Source organism: Amphiura filiformis, chromosome 18 (genome assembly GCF_039555335.1).
Source record: "Amphiura filiformis chromosome 18, Afil_fr2py, whole genome shotgun sequence".
Taxonomy (NCBI): domain Eukaryota; kingdom Metazoa; phylum Echinodermata; class Ophiuroidea; order Amphilepidida; family Amphiuridae; genus Amphiura; species Amphiura filiformis.
In genome coordinates this window covers 20,566,137-20,584,130 of record NC_092645.1, presented here as the reverse complement: position 1 = coordinate 20,584,130, position 17,994 = coordinate 20,566,137, and the positions used below count along the sequence as shown (strand labels likewise).

Genomic DNA, 17,994 nt, shown 5'->3' with positions numbered 1-17,994 from the left:
AAGCTAGAGTTTTGCCAGTATTAATAAAACTATAATGAGGCTATTAATGTAGCCCAACGGTAATGTAAAATCTGGCAATACCGCTAAATCTTAAAGAAATGAAAATATCTGTTGCAATTTTCGGATTTGCATAAAAGTAATTCTAGTTCATCCAAGTTGTAAAACAATTATTTCTTTTAATACAAACACATTCCTTGGTAAAACAACTTTATAGTACTGTTTGTATATCAACATGAAGTAGTAATGACAAATTTTAATGTACACTATCGCCTCTGTAGTTTCCTGATTACATAGACAGCACGATTATTTTATTTTTATTCTGCAACGCTGTGAGGAAATAAGTAGGCCAAAACCCATTGCAATAAGGTCGAGAAAACTACAACCAAAAACTAAAAAAAAAACGTTTTTGAAATGGAGCCTCAAGATTGAGATAAAAATAAAATAAAATATTTTGGAAAGAGTGTTTTTGTTATGATGTACCGAACAAATATTGCCAAAAACTCACTTTTTTGTGATTTTCAACTGTTGTTTTTACACAAAAATCTATATTTATATTAAGATTCATTGATGTCTTGCCTTTATCAAAATGTATACTTTTATGTGTCTTGCGCGAATAATTACAAAGTTATTGCACTTTTACTACATGCATGTCTGAGAGTACACAGCCACCTTAAGTGTCCCATTTACCTCGTCTAATCCTATAGGTTTAGTAGAAAACAAAAGGGTCCTCCGGGGGACACTACACTGATATGTATCAAGTTTCTGGGTCTTTTTTAGCTGGGTTCTTGAACATATGCTTATCTGAAGGTGTTCCTGTGGAGCACAGGAATCTAGGGCCCAAGTGTTTGTAATTTATTTCTAATAGTAGGTATGTCACAGTGGCTGCTCAATTATTCTGCCACACTGTGCATGCAAGCATAACAGTAAAGATCCCCCATAAATCAATAACTATAGACTTTTTGAAATAAAAAAAAACCTACCACTATTTAGCTGAAATACTAATCTTTCTTAGCATGTAAATTATTTCCGTCGACAACGAATGGCACACTTGAGGAAAACGAGTTGAAATATAATAATATCAAAGTGAATTTAGAGGGAGTAATATTATAAACCACAATAGCTCTAAGCCATTGTGCACACCATTTTTGTATACACGGTAGAGTGGAATGGCGGTTCCTTTTACCGTTTGCCCTCCCATGTTAATCCAGAGAACAAAATGTTAATTTAAAGTCTCATTGCAAATGAATTTTTATATTTACTTTTCAGATTTGGCTTTGAGCAATGGTGATACATACCATGTTTACAGAAAAAATTAAAATTCTATTCCAGACACCATCAAAATGTCAAACTTTGCATTTTTTGTATTATATTAAAGTAATTAACTGCGGTTTCTTTATTCAACATCATAACAGGTACGCGGTCCATACTTGACAAATATATGGTTATTTAATATATTTTCATTGAATAATGAAAAAACTCAAAATTACTCATGCCTAATTTACATAATAATATCATGAATACATAATTAGCTGTAATTAGCTAATTTGCGTAATTACTTTTTGTGTATTTTTTGTTATCAATTGAAAGAACTTTGTATACATATGTGTGCAAAAAAAACCGCACCCTGATACCATGCACGGTTTTCTATTGGCATCAATTTTGCATATTAATTAGCTGAACTTAGTTATTTTTTCAGCTTTAATTTGTCTGCAGATTGGCCGAAATTGCTAAAATAAACAAAAATTTATGATTTTCATTTGTACTAATTACTGTAACTCGTTAAGTCTAATTAGTCATGGGTGGCTCATGTGGCGGAAGATCTTCAATAAACATTATTGATGAATTTCTACTTGTGTCTGTACTTGATCTCAGCCAAGTGATATCATGTTTAGCATTCATTGCCTCAGTATTTGTTAATTAGACAATTAAAAATTACTAATTACTTGTTGCTACATTAATACAGTTCGTTGCTCTCTATGTATTTGAATGGGGATTTAATGTAGGTAAAATTCAAAAGGGTGCTATGGGCAAACGAAACATGATGAAGGACTCAAATTTCTTAAGCAGACCTTGGTTGCAGTCAAGTTAGCTCAATCGATAAGGCGTTCGACTATGGTGCGAGAGGTTGCGGGTTCGAACCCTGGCGGTACCGAGTACGCTCTCGTGGGAAAATTGAGTTAGCTTGAAATTCCCCTGGACAAGGAACTCACTGCTAATTTGTCTCGTTGTAACCCGTACGAAACTCGGGGAGCTGATCCTGGTTGCGAAGGTTATTGTGGAATGTCTAGGGTGTGCGCCCGGGTGTGCGCTCTTGAAGCAGCAAATTCCCTGAATTGTTGTTTAATGGTTTATGGAATGATGTGGGGCCATAGTGGTCAGCGACAACCTGTAAAGTGTGCTGAGGCTTATGGATCAACGTCTAGGCGTTGTGCCTGTGCGTAGCGCACTATAAATCACTGCGCTTTTCTTTTCTTTTTTCTTTTTTGTGATCCTCTTTACTTCAGTAAACTAAAAACTAGTAAAACATAGAAAGTTTGCGACAAATCTGAAAGAGCACCCTCATGCTCATTTTTGATCAAAAAAGTCCATTTTTACGAACACGCTTTGTCGAATTCTCTTTTAACTTTCAAAACTGGATTGTTGAGCTTATTTTACATCTAGTTACATGCCTCAATCATGAAATTTTTTATCTCCAGTGCCAGATAAGGGGTGTTTTGAAGAAATTTATATAAATATTGATAGATTTTTGACCACCCTGTATTTACATAATTGAGGTACTTGACCGCTAAAAGTTCCATATGGCTGGGTGGGTAATTAAGTTAACTATATTAAACATGTGTCAAAACTTTACATTATCAATAATGTACGTCGAGGGGTGACAACCCTAACTGAATTAATATTTTCATCCTTACTTTGCTTGTTACACTCTGTATATTATATATGGGTCACCCTGTATAATGACTCCCATTGTATCGTTTCTGAAATCGTTTGAGTATATGCTCTCAGAATATATACTTTTATTGGGTTCTAACGTAAACTTTTGAAGTTATAGTACCAAACCTCTAAAAGCATGTGATTTGTTTGAAAAATACACATGCAACACAACTGGTGCCCAACATAAAAAACATGACCACATGGCTTCTCTTCGGTGTGGATAGTTCAATGTTTCTGTAAATTTATACTTTTATCTGAAAAGCCTTGACAAAAGTGGCACTCATAAAGCTTCTCTTTGGTATGGATCCTTAAATGTTTCTTCAAACTACTTGTGCAACTGAACTTACTGGAGCCTTTATTACACAATTAACATTTGTAAAGCTGCTCGTTGGTGTGGATATTTAAATGTTGCTTCGAAATATTTGCAGTTGTAACTCCTCTATTACATAATTGGCATTTGTAAGCTAAGATTCTCTTTGGTGTGAATCCTTAAATGTCGTTTCAATTGACATTTGTATAAGGCTTCTCTCTGGTGTGGATCATTGAACTTAAATGTCGCTTCAAATTAGTTGAAGTTGTAAATCCTTTATTACAGAATTGACATTTGTAAGGTTTCTCTTTGGTGTGGATCCTTGTATGTTGCTTCAAATTACCTGCATATGTAAAGCTGTTATTGCAGATTTGGCATTTGTACGGCTTCACTTTGGAGTGGATATTTAAATGGTATTTCAAATTATGTGCTTGTCCGAAGCTTTTATTACAGAGTTGGCATTTGTAAGGCTTCTCATTGGTGTGGGTATTATTTAAATGTTGCTTTAAATTACTTGCTTGTGTGAAGCCTTTATTACACAATTGACATTTGTAAGGCTTCTCTTTAGTGTGGATCCTTAAATGTCGCTTAAAATCCTCTGCTTGTATGAAGCTTTTATTACACATTTGGCATTTGTAAAGTTTCTCTTTGGTGTGGATCCTTAAATGTCGCTTCAAATCACCTGCATATGTAAAGCTGTTATTGCAGATTTGGCTTTTGTACGGCTTCACTTTGGAGTGGATATTTAAATGGTATTTCAAATTACGTGCATATGCAAAGCCTTTATTACAGAATTGACATTCGTGCGGCTTCTCATTGGTGTGGATCCTTAAATGTTGCTTCAAATTACTTGCTCGTGTGAAGCCTTTATTACACATTTGACATTTGTAAAGTTTCTCTTTGGTGTGGATCCTTAAATGTTGCTTCAAAGTACCTGATTGTGTAAAGCATTTATTACACATCTGGCATTTGTAAGGTTTCTCTTTGGTGTGGATCCTTAAATGTGGCTTCAAATGACTTGACCTTGTGAAGCGTTTATTACAGAATTGGCATTTGTAAGGCTTCTCTTTAGTGTGGATCCTCAAATGTTGCTTCAAATTACTTGCATTACTTAAGCCTTTATTACAATAATGACACATGTAAGGTTTCTCTATGGTGCCATTGCTTACATCATGCACTGTATGTCCTTTCAAATTGTCCTTGTGTGTGTAGTGATGGGTACTGTTTTGATATTGGTAAGAGTTTTCATTATGGATCCAGTGATGTGAATTCTTGCCATACCAATATGGTCTAATTCTCATCTGGTGGTGATGTTGATGCATTAGATATCGACGGGTGTCATGAAAATAACTTCCGCAATATTGACAAAGATGAGGCCTCAGGTACACGTAGTAGATAGCGTTTAGTGGGCTTCTGTAATCCATGTTCTGAAAAATATAGAATACACACAAATTATTCAGATTTTTATATTCAGGCCTGATATTGTAAATTCAAAACAGTTCAACTTTAATTTTAAGTACCGGTATTATGTTATTCTCAGGAAAATATCTTGATCAGTAGCATAGTCAGCAGGGGCGGGGGACAGAGTGCCCCGACAAAAACTAAAAGAGAACAGTGCCCCTGAACAAAAAATAAAAGAGAAAATTGGGAAGCCAAAGGTAAAGAAAAGGGAAAGGCATTGTACATTGTCCCAATATTAGCCCTTTTTGGAAGTTCGAAGACTACGCAGTTTCTCTTTAAAAAAATTTAAAAACGGGAATAATAGTAACACACCGATAATTGCATCAGAATGGATAGGGTCGCATGTCACAAATAGGTCACCCAAAAATGGAGCAGCCGTAACATGAAAACGCTTTTGTCACACTTCAAGTCAGGTTTATTCTTTAAGGTGTTGTTTGGAATGACAGGTGAGTCAGGGGTCAAAAACAAAATTTTTACCTTTTTGACCTCAGCACATGTGTATGTATGATCTGCCATACAAAATTAAAAAAACAATACCTCAAAGTATCATTTTTTAATGTTTTTGTCATAATCACGCTTTTCTACAAATTTCATCTGTTTGTACCGGGGGCGTGTCTGTTGCCAGGTAGGCCTACATGACAGCATAGACACACGTTACAACCTTGAATAATAATACAGAATTGTGACGTTATATTCTTAACCTATCTTAGAACTGCCTTTTATTTCAATACGCTGGCGAAGTTACGTAATAAATCGGATTAACTACCATAGCAATAGGTGAAAACAATTTTGAACATATCGCTCTGCACTACAAGCAGGTTGAACTAATCACATGTGTATGTCTGCAATCATAGATTGGACACAATACTGGTCTTTTCAAAAATACTAATCTTCCAGGTGCAAGTGATTAGCATGATACGGTTCAATGCAGAGGTACCGCGTGAAAGTATCAGTGCAGCGCGGTATATTCAAAAATTGTTTTCACCTATTGCTATGGTAGTTAATCCGATTATTACGTAACTTCGCCAGCGTATTGTTATACTGTTCTGGTTGGTTTATTGCATATACTGTATAGAAATTATGCAATATGACGTCGAGCATGACAGAGTCATCTTCATTCAAATAAAACTCAGGTACCCGTAAGGTACCACGGAGCAATTCGCACGATAATACAATAAAACAGATGAAAGGTATGAATGGTTGTGGAATCGAATTGCAGACCTGTCCCTCTGCCACCTTAGAACTGCATCTCGTAGGCAATGGTAGGTAATAAACCAACCGGAACGGTATAACAATTGAAATAACAGCATGCCTTGGTCTCAATTCAAGATGTGCAATTTGGACACACATGGGTGACCGGACAGCGTTAATCGGCATTTTTGGGTAATCATGTATTGGGGAGTTGTGAGTTAGTTTGCAGAGTTTTGCACGTTTTTAGACGTAACATGATGATGCATGTATGGGTGGGGGTTGTGTTAGGATGTGGTTACCTCATCATTTCGGCTTAAAATGTTCGGAGTGATGTGTGCCTTGTGTGATAGCACCTGTGCGAAGTTGAGGACTTACATTTCATTTATTATTAATTTTCTAATAGACAGACACGTATAGCAGAAACAGTTTCACCTTAATTTACTGGTCTTCCACATGATAGTTATTTATAACAGGAATGTACAACATTTAACACCATAATGTGAAATTCTTGTCAAATTTGAATCTTGAAAGATGATGAAATAATATACGTAATAACATTTAAAGCCGAAATGATGAGGTAAATGAAATAAATAAATAATTAATTAATTAATTAATTAATTAATTAATTAATTAATTAATCAATTAATTAATTAATTATTAATTAATTAATTATTAATTAATTAATCAATAATAAATAAATAAATAAATAAATAAATAAATAAATAAATAAATAAATAAATAAATAAAAATTCATCCGTTATCCTCTATAAAAACAGCAACTTTATTTGAGTCCAATAAGGTGCCATGGGGCACGTGTAAAATTCACAAATATGTATAAAAAAAAAGGTTTGGGAAATATCAACGTTAAAATTTCACGTTCAAACGTCGTCACTTTATGCCTTCCAAATAATGTACATTTTCCTGATTTTTGCCCTTAACTGGTGGCATTATTTTCATAAAGTCATTGAGGTTAAATGTTTCAGTTAATTAAACATTCATGCAATATGAAGGTCTTTCTTTTTGTTCACAATTAGGATAAAACTTAATTAATATTCAAGACAGTGGTAAGTTATGGGTTACACGCCGATATTCTTGAGGTCATTAGTCCAAAACCCAGTAATTTTGTTCTATACCCTAAACTTCACTAACTTATAACCTAAGCTTTAATCCTAATCCTAAACCTAAACCTAGCCCTATAACCCCAACCTTAACCCATGACTCTCTGAATCCTAACTCTCACTTCTAACTCCTCACCACGCAACCCTTAATACACACACACACCCCCACCCCACACCTCACACACCGCGTAGCACCCACATCCACACACCCACACGCCATCGACCATGTCGACTTCAAACATACCCCCATATCCCAAAGACCTCACTCTGCTCTAACTCCTATTCTACCATATAATAACTCGTCATTAAAAAACTCAAAAAAAATTTACATGCTGCTGGAATATGATTTTTTAGCTGTTGTTTTGTTGCTCCTCCTACTCGTTGGCTGATTTATACTTCAAGTGACAGAAGTCGTGAATTATGGAGGATTTCATTGAACTTCTACCAGCAAAATATGGAATAATACTAACACAAGACACCAATCGAGATGATGATACCAGCCATAATGGAAGGCTTGTATTTGACCTTCTTATGAATCCAATTTCGTGGCGAGAAGTTGAAAAGGTAATGTATATTCAAGAAATTTGGGTTCAAAAATTCCGTATCAGCTCGTATCATCAATTCCGTAAATATGGCGTATAGAGGCACAACTTGACAATAAACTGAACTATTTAAACGTAAAGGACGCACTGGATACACATAAATTTGTGTTTCCTTGCTGGCGGAATAGTTGCAAAACTCTTTTTGTCAAAAAGTTGGACAATTTATGAATTATGATTGGCAAAATAGCGAAAGGAAATAGACTTTTCCAATCATGTAAAACTACACTGGGTTGTTGACATGGTCGACATACATTAAGGCATATGCATGTTCCTAAAGTAGGAGGTAAGTACTATAATTAATTGTTTAAAGTACTCAACATACCAGCAAAAAGTCATAGGGTCATCAGAGTACATGGACTTTGTGAAATACTGGGTACAAAAAAAAAAGTTCGTGAGCCGATATGCAACATCAAATATAAAAGCCGATTTACATAATTTCCCATGACCTTACAGAAGTGATCATGCTCAAATATAAAACTATAGAGTTTGGTCCTTGATATGCACCATCAATTGTGTACTTGTGATCAATATTGCTAGGCAAACAATCACAGCAAACATGCCAAAATCCTCCCATTTCTCCTCCATTTACAAACAAATAAACCCATCCCTTAAGTATAATACCTATTTGTAGAAAGTGTGGTGTCGTTTTGTAGATAATTATGTTCTTTTTCAAATTGCAAAAACTCCCAAGTCAATTGGACAACAACTTTGAGAGTTATACCTCAATATGTAAAGATGTGTCAATGGAGCAGCCGGGTCGGGGGAGCCGGGTCGGGGGAGCCCCATAGGGTTATACACAAAATTATGAAAATATGACAAACTTCAAACCTTTGTATCTTAAAAAGTACAACTAGCATGGACCTCAAATTGCACATATATCATCCTGGATTGTAGATCTACTTCATAGTAGATCAACTGTAACAAAAGTTGTAACTAATTAATTAACTAATTAAATGCTAATTAAGACAGTTTTCCCAATATGCATATTATGCTCCGACATTTCTAAATGGACTATCTCTTGCCCGAGTCACCCTGCTTATTCAAAAGTACACATATTTTTATGGAAATTTGATGAGGAATTCAATTATGCTATTAGTTTTAGTGCCAGAAATAGAGGAAAAAAGTTTTGATTGATAAATGTCATAAAAATTGACAAATTATTTTACAATTTTTGACCACCCTGTATGTTTAACGCAAGGGATGCCAAACTTTTTCTTCCTAATTTGTTTGAAGGACCCATGCAATGTCTTTCTGAATCCATATTTATTTTGAGCTACATAGCTTTCAGAAAAGGAAAATTTGGGGTTCGCCATGACAAGAAAAATGTTAATTTTGTTGTTGTCCCATACACTGCACGATTTAGGAAATGGAAAAAGTGCTGTGTTTCCAAACACAGCACGAAAACACAGCAGAATAATAGAATACACAGCACTATAATGTAATACAAAAGAATGACAAAATTCCGTGCTGTGTTTGCCATACACTGCACGATTTAGGAAATGGAAAAAGTGCTGTGTTTCCGAACACAGCACGAAAACACAGCAGAATAATAGAATACACAGCACTATAATGTAATACAAAAGAATGATAAAATTCCGTGCTGTGTTTGCAGTCAAACACATCACTATAATACAATACATAAGAATTAAACAATTCTTTGCTGTGTTTGCAAACACAACACTAAAACACAGCACTATAATATAATACATAAGAATGATAAAATTCCGTGCTGTGTTTGCAAACACAGCACTCAAACACAGCACTCTAATATAATACATAAGAATTTAAAAAAATCAGTGCTGTGTTTGCAAACACAGCACTCAAACACAGCACCATAATATAATACATAAGAATGAAAAATTAGGAAATGGAAAAAGTGCTGTGTTTCCAAACACAGCACGAAAACACAGCAGAATAATAGAATACACAGCACTATAATGTAATACAAAAGAATGACAAAATTCCGTGCTGTGTTTGCAGTCAAACACAGCACTCAAACACAGCATTATACTGTAATACATAAGAATGCCAAATTCCGTGCTGTGTTTGCAGTCAAACACAGCACTATAATACAATACATAAGAATTAAACAATTCTTTGCTGTGTTTGCAAACACAACACTAAAACTAGGAGTGGGCTATAGATGGCTCATACTTTGTTTTATTTTCTAAACAGTTTTTTTTTTGTTCTATATAACCTATCTCAGCATGAAATGGCAAAATTTTTGGCAGGGGGGTCTGAGAAAAAAGTGTGCAGCGCCCTCTTGTGTCACCATACCTTATCTTTGTGGAGGAGTGGATTTGAGTACAAAATCTTTCAGAGTACTCCTTTTCTGGCATATTGCTATGATTTTGGTGTCTAAATATATGTAAATGAGCTAAAGATACCTAATTTTGAAAGTTTCATGAAAATCGGACATTCCGTTTTCTTAAAAATTGCCATTTTGGGACAAAATTGAGCGTAAGGGCGCTTTGCAAGATTTTGCGCAAATTTTCTTCCTTTCGGTATTTTAATGTTTACATCTATGAAGATACACCGAAGTTTGATCTGCTCAAGAAATTTGAGCTTTTTAGCAGAAGTAGTTTGTCCGCAACGCTCATCAGAACGTTCATTTGGCTGCCACCATTGGATTGTACATGATAAAAGGTCGTTGACCCGCATGTGTTTGTATAGCAGTATCGAAGGAACATTCAAACGAGTGCTACGGACAAACTAATTGTGATAAAATGCTCAAATTTCTTGAGCAGTTTGAACTAATGATCATCTTCATAGCTATTAACTTAAAAACAGCGAATGGACGTTAACTTTCGATAGATCATGAAAAGCGCCCTCAAGCTAAATTTTGACCCAAAATGTCCATTTTAAGAAAACGCAATGTCAATTTTCATGCAACTTCCAAAATTAGGTATTTTGAGCTCATTTACATATATTTAGACACCAAAATCATAGCAAGATGCCAGAAAAGGACTACTTTGAAGGATTTTGTACTGGAATCCACTCCTCAACAATGATAAGGTATGGTGACACAAGTGGGCGCTGCACACTTTTTTCTCGGACACCAGGCCAAAAATGTTGTCATTTCATATTGAGATAGGGTATAAGGAATAAATAAAAACTGTTTAGAAAATCATATGACAAAAAAAGTAGTTTTTACCTCTGTATAGCCCACTGCTACTAAAACACAGCACTATAATATAATACATAAGAATGATAAAATTCCGTGCTGCGTTTGCAAACACAGCACTCAAACACAGCACTCTAATATAATACATAAGAATAAAAAAAATCAGTGCTGTGTTTGCAAACACAGCACTCAAACACAGCACTATAATATAATACATAAGAATGAAAAATTTAATGCTGTTTCCAAACACAGCACTCAAACACAGCACTATAATATAATACATAAGAATGAAAAAAATCATGCTTTGTTTTCAAACACAGCACTCAAACACAGCACTATAATATAATACATAAGAATGAAAATATTCCATGCTGTGTTTGCAAACACAGCACTATAATATAATACATAAGAATAAAACAATCCGTGCTCTGTTTGCAAACACAGCACTCAAACACAGCACTATAATATAATACATAAGAATGAAAATATTCCATGCTGTGTTTGCAAACACAGCACTCAAACACAGCACCATACATAAGAATGATATTAGATGATGTATTCTAATTAAAATTATTGTTAGATTATTATTATTAGATGACGTATTAAGATGATTTCGATTAACTAATTAATTAACTATTTAATTAATTAATTAATTCTCCCTTATATTTGTTTTCATGTACCTCGTATCATGCTTGACACGATAAGGTCTTGCTTTTTATTTATTTTGCCCCTTATGTTCTTCTTTATTTTATTTTTAGTTCAATAATTAATTTTGTAGTGGGGCATGCTCCCTGATATTGTTTTCACGTTCCTCGTATCATACTTGACAAGATAGGGCTTGCTTATTTTTTTTAAATTTATTTCGGCCCTTATGTTTTTCTTTATTTTATTTTTAATTAAACAATTAAATAATTAATTTTGTAGTGGGGGCATGCTCCCTTATATTTTTTATGTTCTTCGTATCATGCTTGACAAGATAATGTTTTGTTTTTCATTTATTTCGCCCCTTATGTTTTTCTTTATTTTATTCTTAATTAAATAATTAAGTTTGTAGTATGAGAAATCTCCCTTGTTGTTTTTTTCATGTTCCTCTTATCATGCTTGACAAGATAAGGTCTTGCATTTTATTTATTTCGGCCCTTGTATTTTTCTTTATTTTATTTTTAATGAATGAATGAATGAATGAATGAATGAATGAATGAATGAATGAAGAATGAATGAATGAATGAATGAATGAATGAATGAATGAATGAATGAATGAATGAATGAATGAATGAATGAATGAATGAACGGATGAATTAATTAATTTTGTAGTGGGGGAAATGTTCCCTTATATATTTTTTCATGTTCCTCGTATCATGCTTGACAAGATAAGGTCTTGCTTTTTATTTATTCGCCCCTTGTGTTTTTCTTTATTGTATTTTTAATCAAATAATTAAATAATTAATTTTTTTGGTGGGGGCATGCTCCCTTATATTTTCTTATGTTCTTCATATCATATCATGCTTGACAAGATAATGTCTTGCGTTTTATTTATTTCGCCCCTTATGTTTTTCTTTATTTTATTCTTAATTAAATAATTAATTTTGTAGAAGGGAAAATCTCCCTTATTTTTTTTCATGTTTCCTCGTATCATGCTTGACAAGATATTGTCTCGCTTTTATTTATTTCGCTTCTTATGTTTTTCTTTATTTTATTTTTAATTTAATAACTCATTAATTAATTTGGTAGTGGGGGACATGCTCCCTTATATTTGTTTTCATGTTCCTCGTATCATGCTTGACAAGATAAGGTCTTGGGTTTTTTTATTTCGCCCCTTACGTTTTTCTTTATTTTATTTCTAGTTCAATAATTAATTTTGTAGCGGGGGCATGCTCCCTTATATTTTTATATTTAAAAGATGACGGAGAACATGAGCAAATGCACAAATATTGTCCCGATAGTTAAGTAAAAGATGACAGAGAACATGACTCGGACTGAATGCCTGGTAACCAATGCTCGGTAACCATGGTAACGCTGGCTAGATAAAAGTTTGTTTCTTATGTCACAGAGTAGCAACTGTGTTCCAATATCTGTGGTTTAAGTGACGTTCAGACTTTTACATTTCTGCATTTGCCTACCTGGTAGCTGAAAAGGTTCCCTGACCTTCTTCAGTGTTTTAAAATAATTTATTATTTTCTTCAAAAATTACATAAAATTAAGAAAATTATTACTTACCACAGTAACAAATAAACTTAAAGTGCCCTATTCTTTAATGTAAAAAGGTTGTAGGATAGTGTGGTTTTTGACCACGGGGCATATGGCACATTCTACAAAATCCGGTGCCAATAGCCCTTTTTCCATTCTTTGGTCCACAAATACTTTGTCGAGCATTTAGGGCATCAAATATGTTGTTTTTCTGGTAGAACTAAACGAGATCTACACGGACATATATAGTTTTCCATACTTTAAATGCTTTCTTCAGCCTGATTAACCCTTGCAAAGGCTCGAAAATCGCTAAAATTGCGTTTCCACTGCTCAAGTGTCAAATCTGACCCTTAATATTTTCTTTGAATAAATGCGATATCTTTACATATTTGTTGTTTTTTAATTAGATAAGGCGCCATCATATTGCATATCAACATTATTTTTTAGTGATTAAAACGTCTTTGTGTAATTCTAAAATAAATTGCACTTTCCACCAAAACGCTGTGAGCTACGTTACCCCTTTTAACACACGTTATTGGAAAGACGTAAAACAGAGGTATCAACGTAGTTTACGGTTTTTAAAGGAAACACTCATAGGTTTTTAAATAACAGTAAAAATCGTGATGCTGTAGCATTTTGGCATAGAAATGTTGTAAACATTGAAATTTCGACCGACCATGTTAAGATTGGTGAGCTACGTTACCAGAATTCCATAGTATGCACTTGTATAACAAGTACTTCCTAATAATAGGCCTATGTGATAGGTACCAGTGATCGAACCCCATTTATATTAGAATTAACCGACATAACATTCTAACGTTCGCAAATCACATCAAAAACATTAAAAACCCATGAACTACGTTACTGTGAGCTACGTTACGCACTCATTTATGCATCTTTAAAACTTCTATGAAATGGTGAAATCGGTGTTACATTTCACTCAAGTGATCTTTCGTTTGCTTTTTATGACCTTGGATTAAGTAAAACCAGCCCATTTTGTAGCCGGTAACGTAGCTCACATTACATTGAGTTTTAGTGTTAAAAAACATCATGACTTCCTGAAAGAAAAATATACAAGTGGTGTTGACAATCTTTTACATCTGAAAGTAGTGATACATTTACTAATAAAAAACAAAAAAAACTTTATTTTTTTCAATTTTTACAGTGGATTGGCACCGGATTTTGTAGAATGAGCGATATATGCCCCGGGGCATATGCATGTTTTGAAGACTTTCAATTACATGTATTTATATAGATAGAGCCGGACTAACTTAGTGAGGCACATAAACATACAATATCATGTAATAAAACATACACAAGGGTGATACATGCACATACCTCGCTATACTTAGACTCGCTTGCCAGTCCTATATACGCCGTACCTATGTATATTATATACTAGTATACAATGTAGATACAATGTACCTCTTCTAGTTCATAGTACTCGGGATAGTACTACATCAGTACACGTAGGCCTAGTAGAGCACTGTCCAAATTCTGTAAATCTGAAACGTATCGTAATCCAAAATCTGAAGTTCTGAAACGTAGGCCTATCGTAGCAGGTGAAAATATTTGGAATGGTGGAAGCACAGAGTCCAGGCATGGTACATCAAAAACCTTTACGCGGATGGGGTGGTTCGAAGGGATTTCGTCACAGGCTCCGAATTCGATGAGGGCGACATTTGCTGTGTTTTAGTGCTGTGTTCGTAAACACAGCAAATTTTTCTATCCCTAAATTGTGCTGCACATGTCTTAAAACAGCTTTTAAAAAAGATCTGAAATTATGTTAATGTATCTTGCCATTTATGAGTCATCATCTTGCTCTGTATTCTTAAATTATGTTTACAATTTCAATTTTTAGCATATCAATGTATACGAGGGGGTATCAAAAAGTTTTAGAAAAGACAAAGATATGTTTATACATAAATAGGATAATTGATAAAAAAAAAACATCAGAAAATACATAAGAAATACGGCTCGTATTTCTTATGTATTTTCTGATGGGTTTTTTTTATCAATTATCCTATTTATGTATAAACATATCTTTGTGTTTTACATCAGCATGTCTCTTAAAATTATGGTTCGATTATGTTTAGGCCTATGTCAATATTTATATTCTTATGTAGGCCTAATTCTTATGAAGTTTCTAATGTTTTTTATCAAATATTCAATAACGTATATACATATCTTTTATGTCTTTTAAGTCAAGGTGTCTCTTAATCATGGTTTTATGGATGGATCATATGTTTATGTAAATATTATTTTCTTTTAACATGTAAAACTGTGTTTTATACGTTAAGCAGGAGCCTGCTAAAATCAATTTTTCTGCCTCCGCAGGAGGTAGTTTGATTTGAAATTGACACCTAAAATGCCGCACATTGTACAAATTTATATTCTGACAAGTACTCTAATTTCCGCCCAATATCGAGAGCCCAATATATATCACCCACCTCTCTGCGCCATACATAAATTCGCCTCCGAATGTTCAAAAAGGTAATCACGCTTCCTCAGCATGTGCAATACATTAGCATATAAATTAATCTTATTCTATAGGGATTCTAGAAACACCTAGCACGTGGCGCCAATGCCGTGGGTTTATCAAGTTCATGAATTATGCATTAGAATATTTTCAAGCTCATAATGTTGTATAATTGAAGACCGAATTAAAAAGACTAGCTTGCGTATGCCGTCCTGTCAACAAGACCAAAAATGCCATACTGCGCAGGTCAGCAATCACGGCGCGCCTTTGTCATGACGTCAGACGCAAACTAGTCTTTTTTAATTCGGTCTTCAATCTAGGTTGTAACCTCAGCGCTCATCAGCAGCTTTATCGTAGAAGAAAAGTTGGAAAACCGTTATGCTGTGGCAATGGGAATACACATCAAACAAGGTTTAATTTCATGATTACATGAAATCTGATTATCAATGCAAAAAACTTTGGCTGGAGAAGTTGAAGCTGACGTTCATGGCGACACTTTGGATGTGATAATTTGACATCATGGATTGTTTTGTGCAAAATTTGAGGTATTTTTGTGCCATTTAATACGCGCGAGTCAGCAGGCCGACTGGCATGCAGGCCTAGCTCGACTAGGCCGCCGCAATCATTGTGTTTACATCATAAGCTATCATAATAATAGGTTGAAATGATGGGATTGAAAAGACCGGCTAGCTATTTGATTTCTCTGCATACGAGATGTATGTGCTGTGCCGTGTTCAACGTGTACGTGAGTATACAATGTACACACGGCATGTCATGATCATGATGATGTTGCATTTGAACTGCAATGTATGCCGGTATGATACGCCTAGCCGCGCCTGTGGCCGGCTTCATTGCTGTTCAAATACATGTACTAAAGTATTGCAATTTTATTGCGTTGATATAATTCGGAATAATTCGTTTTAAAGTAATTGCTTCCCCAATTCCCATGCGTGGTTGGTCATGTTGGTGGTATGTATACAGTTTTTCTGGTATCTTGGAGGCATTGTCTTTTTTAAAGACATTTCTTGTTTACATTCTACTGAGTACTGTTGCAATATTTTTGCATGCATACCCATGACCGTTTCAAGACTATGACTGAGAAATTTGCTTTTTGTTTGTTTATAAGGTCATGTTTTTTATGTTGGGACCCCAAATATGGTGGTTTTGTGACATGCAAGAACAAATTTCGCACTTAAGATGTTGATATTTTTCTAGTCCTACATCACAGGGACCTGGTTTTGGTCTTATTTTTAAAGCAATTTAGCAGGCTAAAAGAATCAGAGGAAAAAACTAAAACAATTCACTTTGACTAATTAGTAAAGCTCGTTAAGTGGAATTAGGCAGGGGTGGTTGTGGTGGCGGAGCAGGTGGTGGCGGAGCAGGAGAGACGAGCAGGATGATGTTTGATTTTACAATGAACAGTATAGTCCTACATCACAGAGACCTGGTTTTGGTCATGATTTTTTCAGCAATTTAGCAGGCTAAAAGAATCAGAGGAAAAAACTAAAACAATTCACTTTGACTAATTAGTAAAGCTTGTTAAGTGGAATTAGGCAGGGGTGGCGGAGCAGGAGGTGGCGGAGCAGGAGAGATGAGCAGGATGATGTTTGGATGTTTGATTTTACAATGAACAGTATATATTGGTATGATTAGCCTAAAGTGGCACACTAAACATTGTTCAATGAGTAAATAATATTTTGGAAGTATTTATAATATATTAAATCAAATTAATTAATGGAATCATTAAATAAATAAATTAAACCACCGCAGCATACAGATACTAAGAAATGTAAAAATGGTGTATTAGCAAAAATAATAATAGGCCTACATTTAAAAATATACAAGTTTATGTATCACTGGGGAAAAGAATATAAACATGTAAATTACCTAATTAGCTTGATTAGTGAATCAAAAATACAGGTACAATGTCTGGTGATCCATAAGTGGCTCACACAATTTAAGTTTGAAATTCTGCATTCTAACTATACGGTAACAATACAACACGTGTTGTTTGGGCCACCCTGTAAGTGAGATTTCATGTTTTTATATGAAAAGTATACAGTTGCTGTCAGGCATGGAAATTTACACTCGTCCGGTCGCCAGTGGCGAGTAAATTGCCGGCCGGTCGAGTAAAGTTTCAAAGTCACCAGCCCGACTGGCGAGTAACATTTCAAGGCCCAGGCTCAGAGTACAATCCGACTTGGGAACTTTATTCCTTGGTTTACATAACCTTGGAAAAGTTGGAAGTTCAAACAAAATTATAGGCCTATACAACATTCGTCCGAACTTTAATCAAATGATTATCATTTTATCACTTCTGATGTTGATGACCCTCCGTACGCAGCAATTATTTATACTACTCGATCGTCGATCGCTTTACGCATGCTGACAACATGTAAAAACGATGTCCACCAGCTAGCGATACACTGCTGTACCGCAAAAGTGAAGTCTTTTTCCAATAAAATAATTTTCAAGAATATTTCCAATCAGCTTAGAAAACACAAAAAATTTTGAAGTTCATGATTTGTTTTTTTGAAAAGGAACAAATATAAATGTAGGCCTTCATCATCTTCCGGTTCCGTTGAGCA

General features: G+C 34.6%; 1 protein-coding gene across 1 annotated transcript; it reads right to left on the bottom strand.

Moving 5' to 3' along the window:
* Positions 1-2,703: 2,703 nt before the first annotated feature.
* On the bottom strand, positions 2,704-14,572 carry LOC140139978 (uncharacterized). The gene is made up of 2 exons (XM_072161783.1): positions 14,266-14,572; positions 2,704-4,671 (listed from the first exon to the last, which is right to left on the bottom strand). Exon 2 carries the CDS (start codon positions 4,666-4,668, stop codon positions 3,436-3,438), a length of 1,233 nt encoding a protein of 410 aa, XP_072017884.1. The 5' UTR covers positions 4,669-4,671; positions 14,266-14,572; the 3' UTR covers positions 2,704-3,435.
* Positions 14,573-17,994: the final 3,422 nt, after the last annotated feature.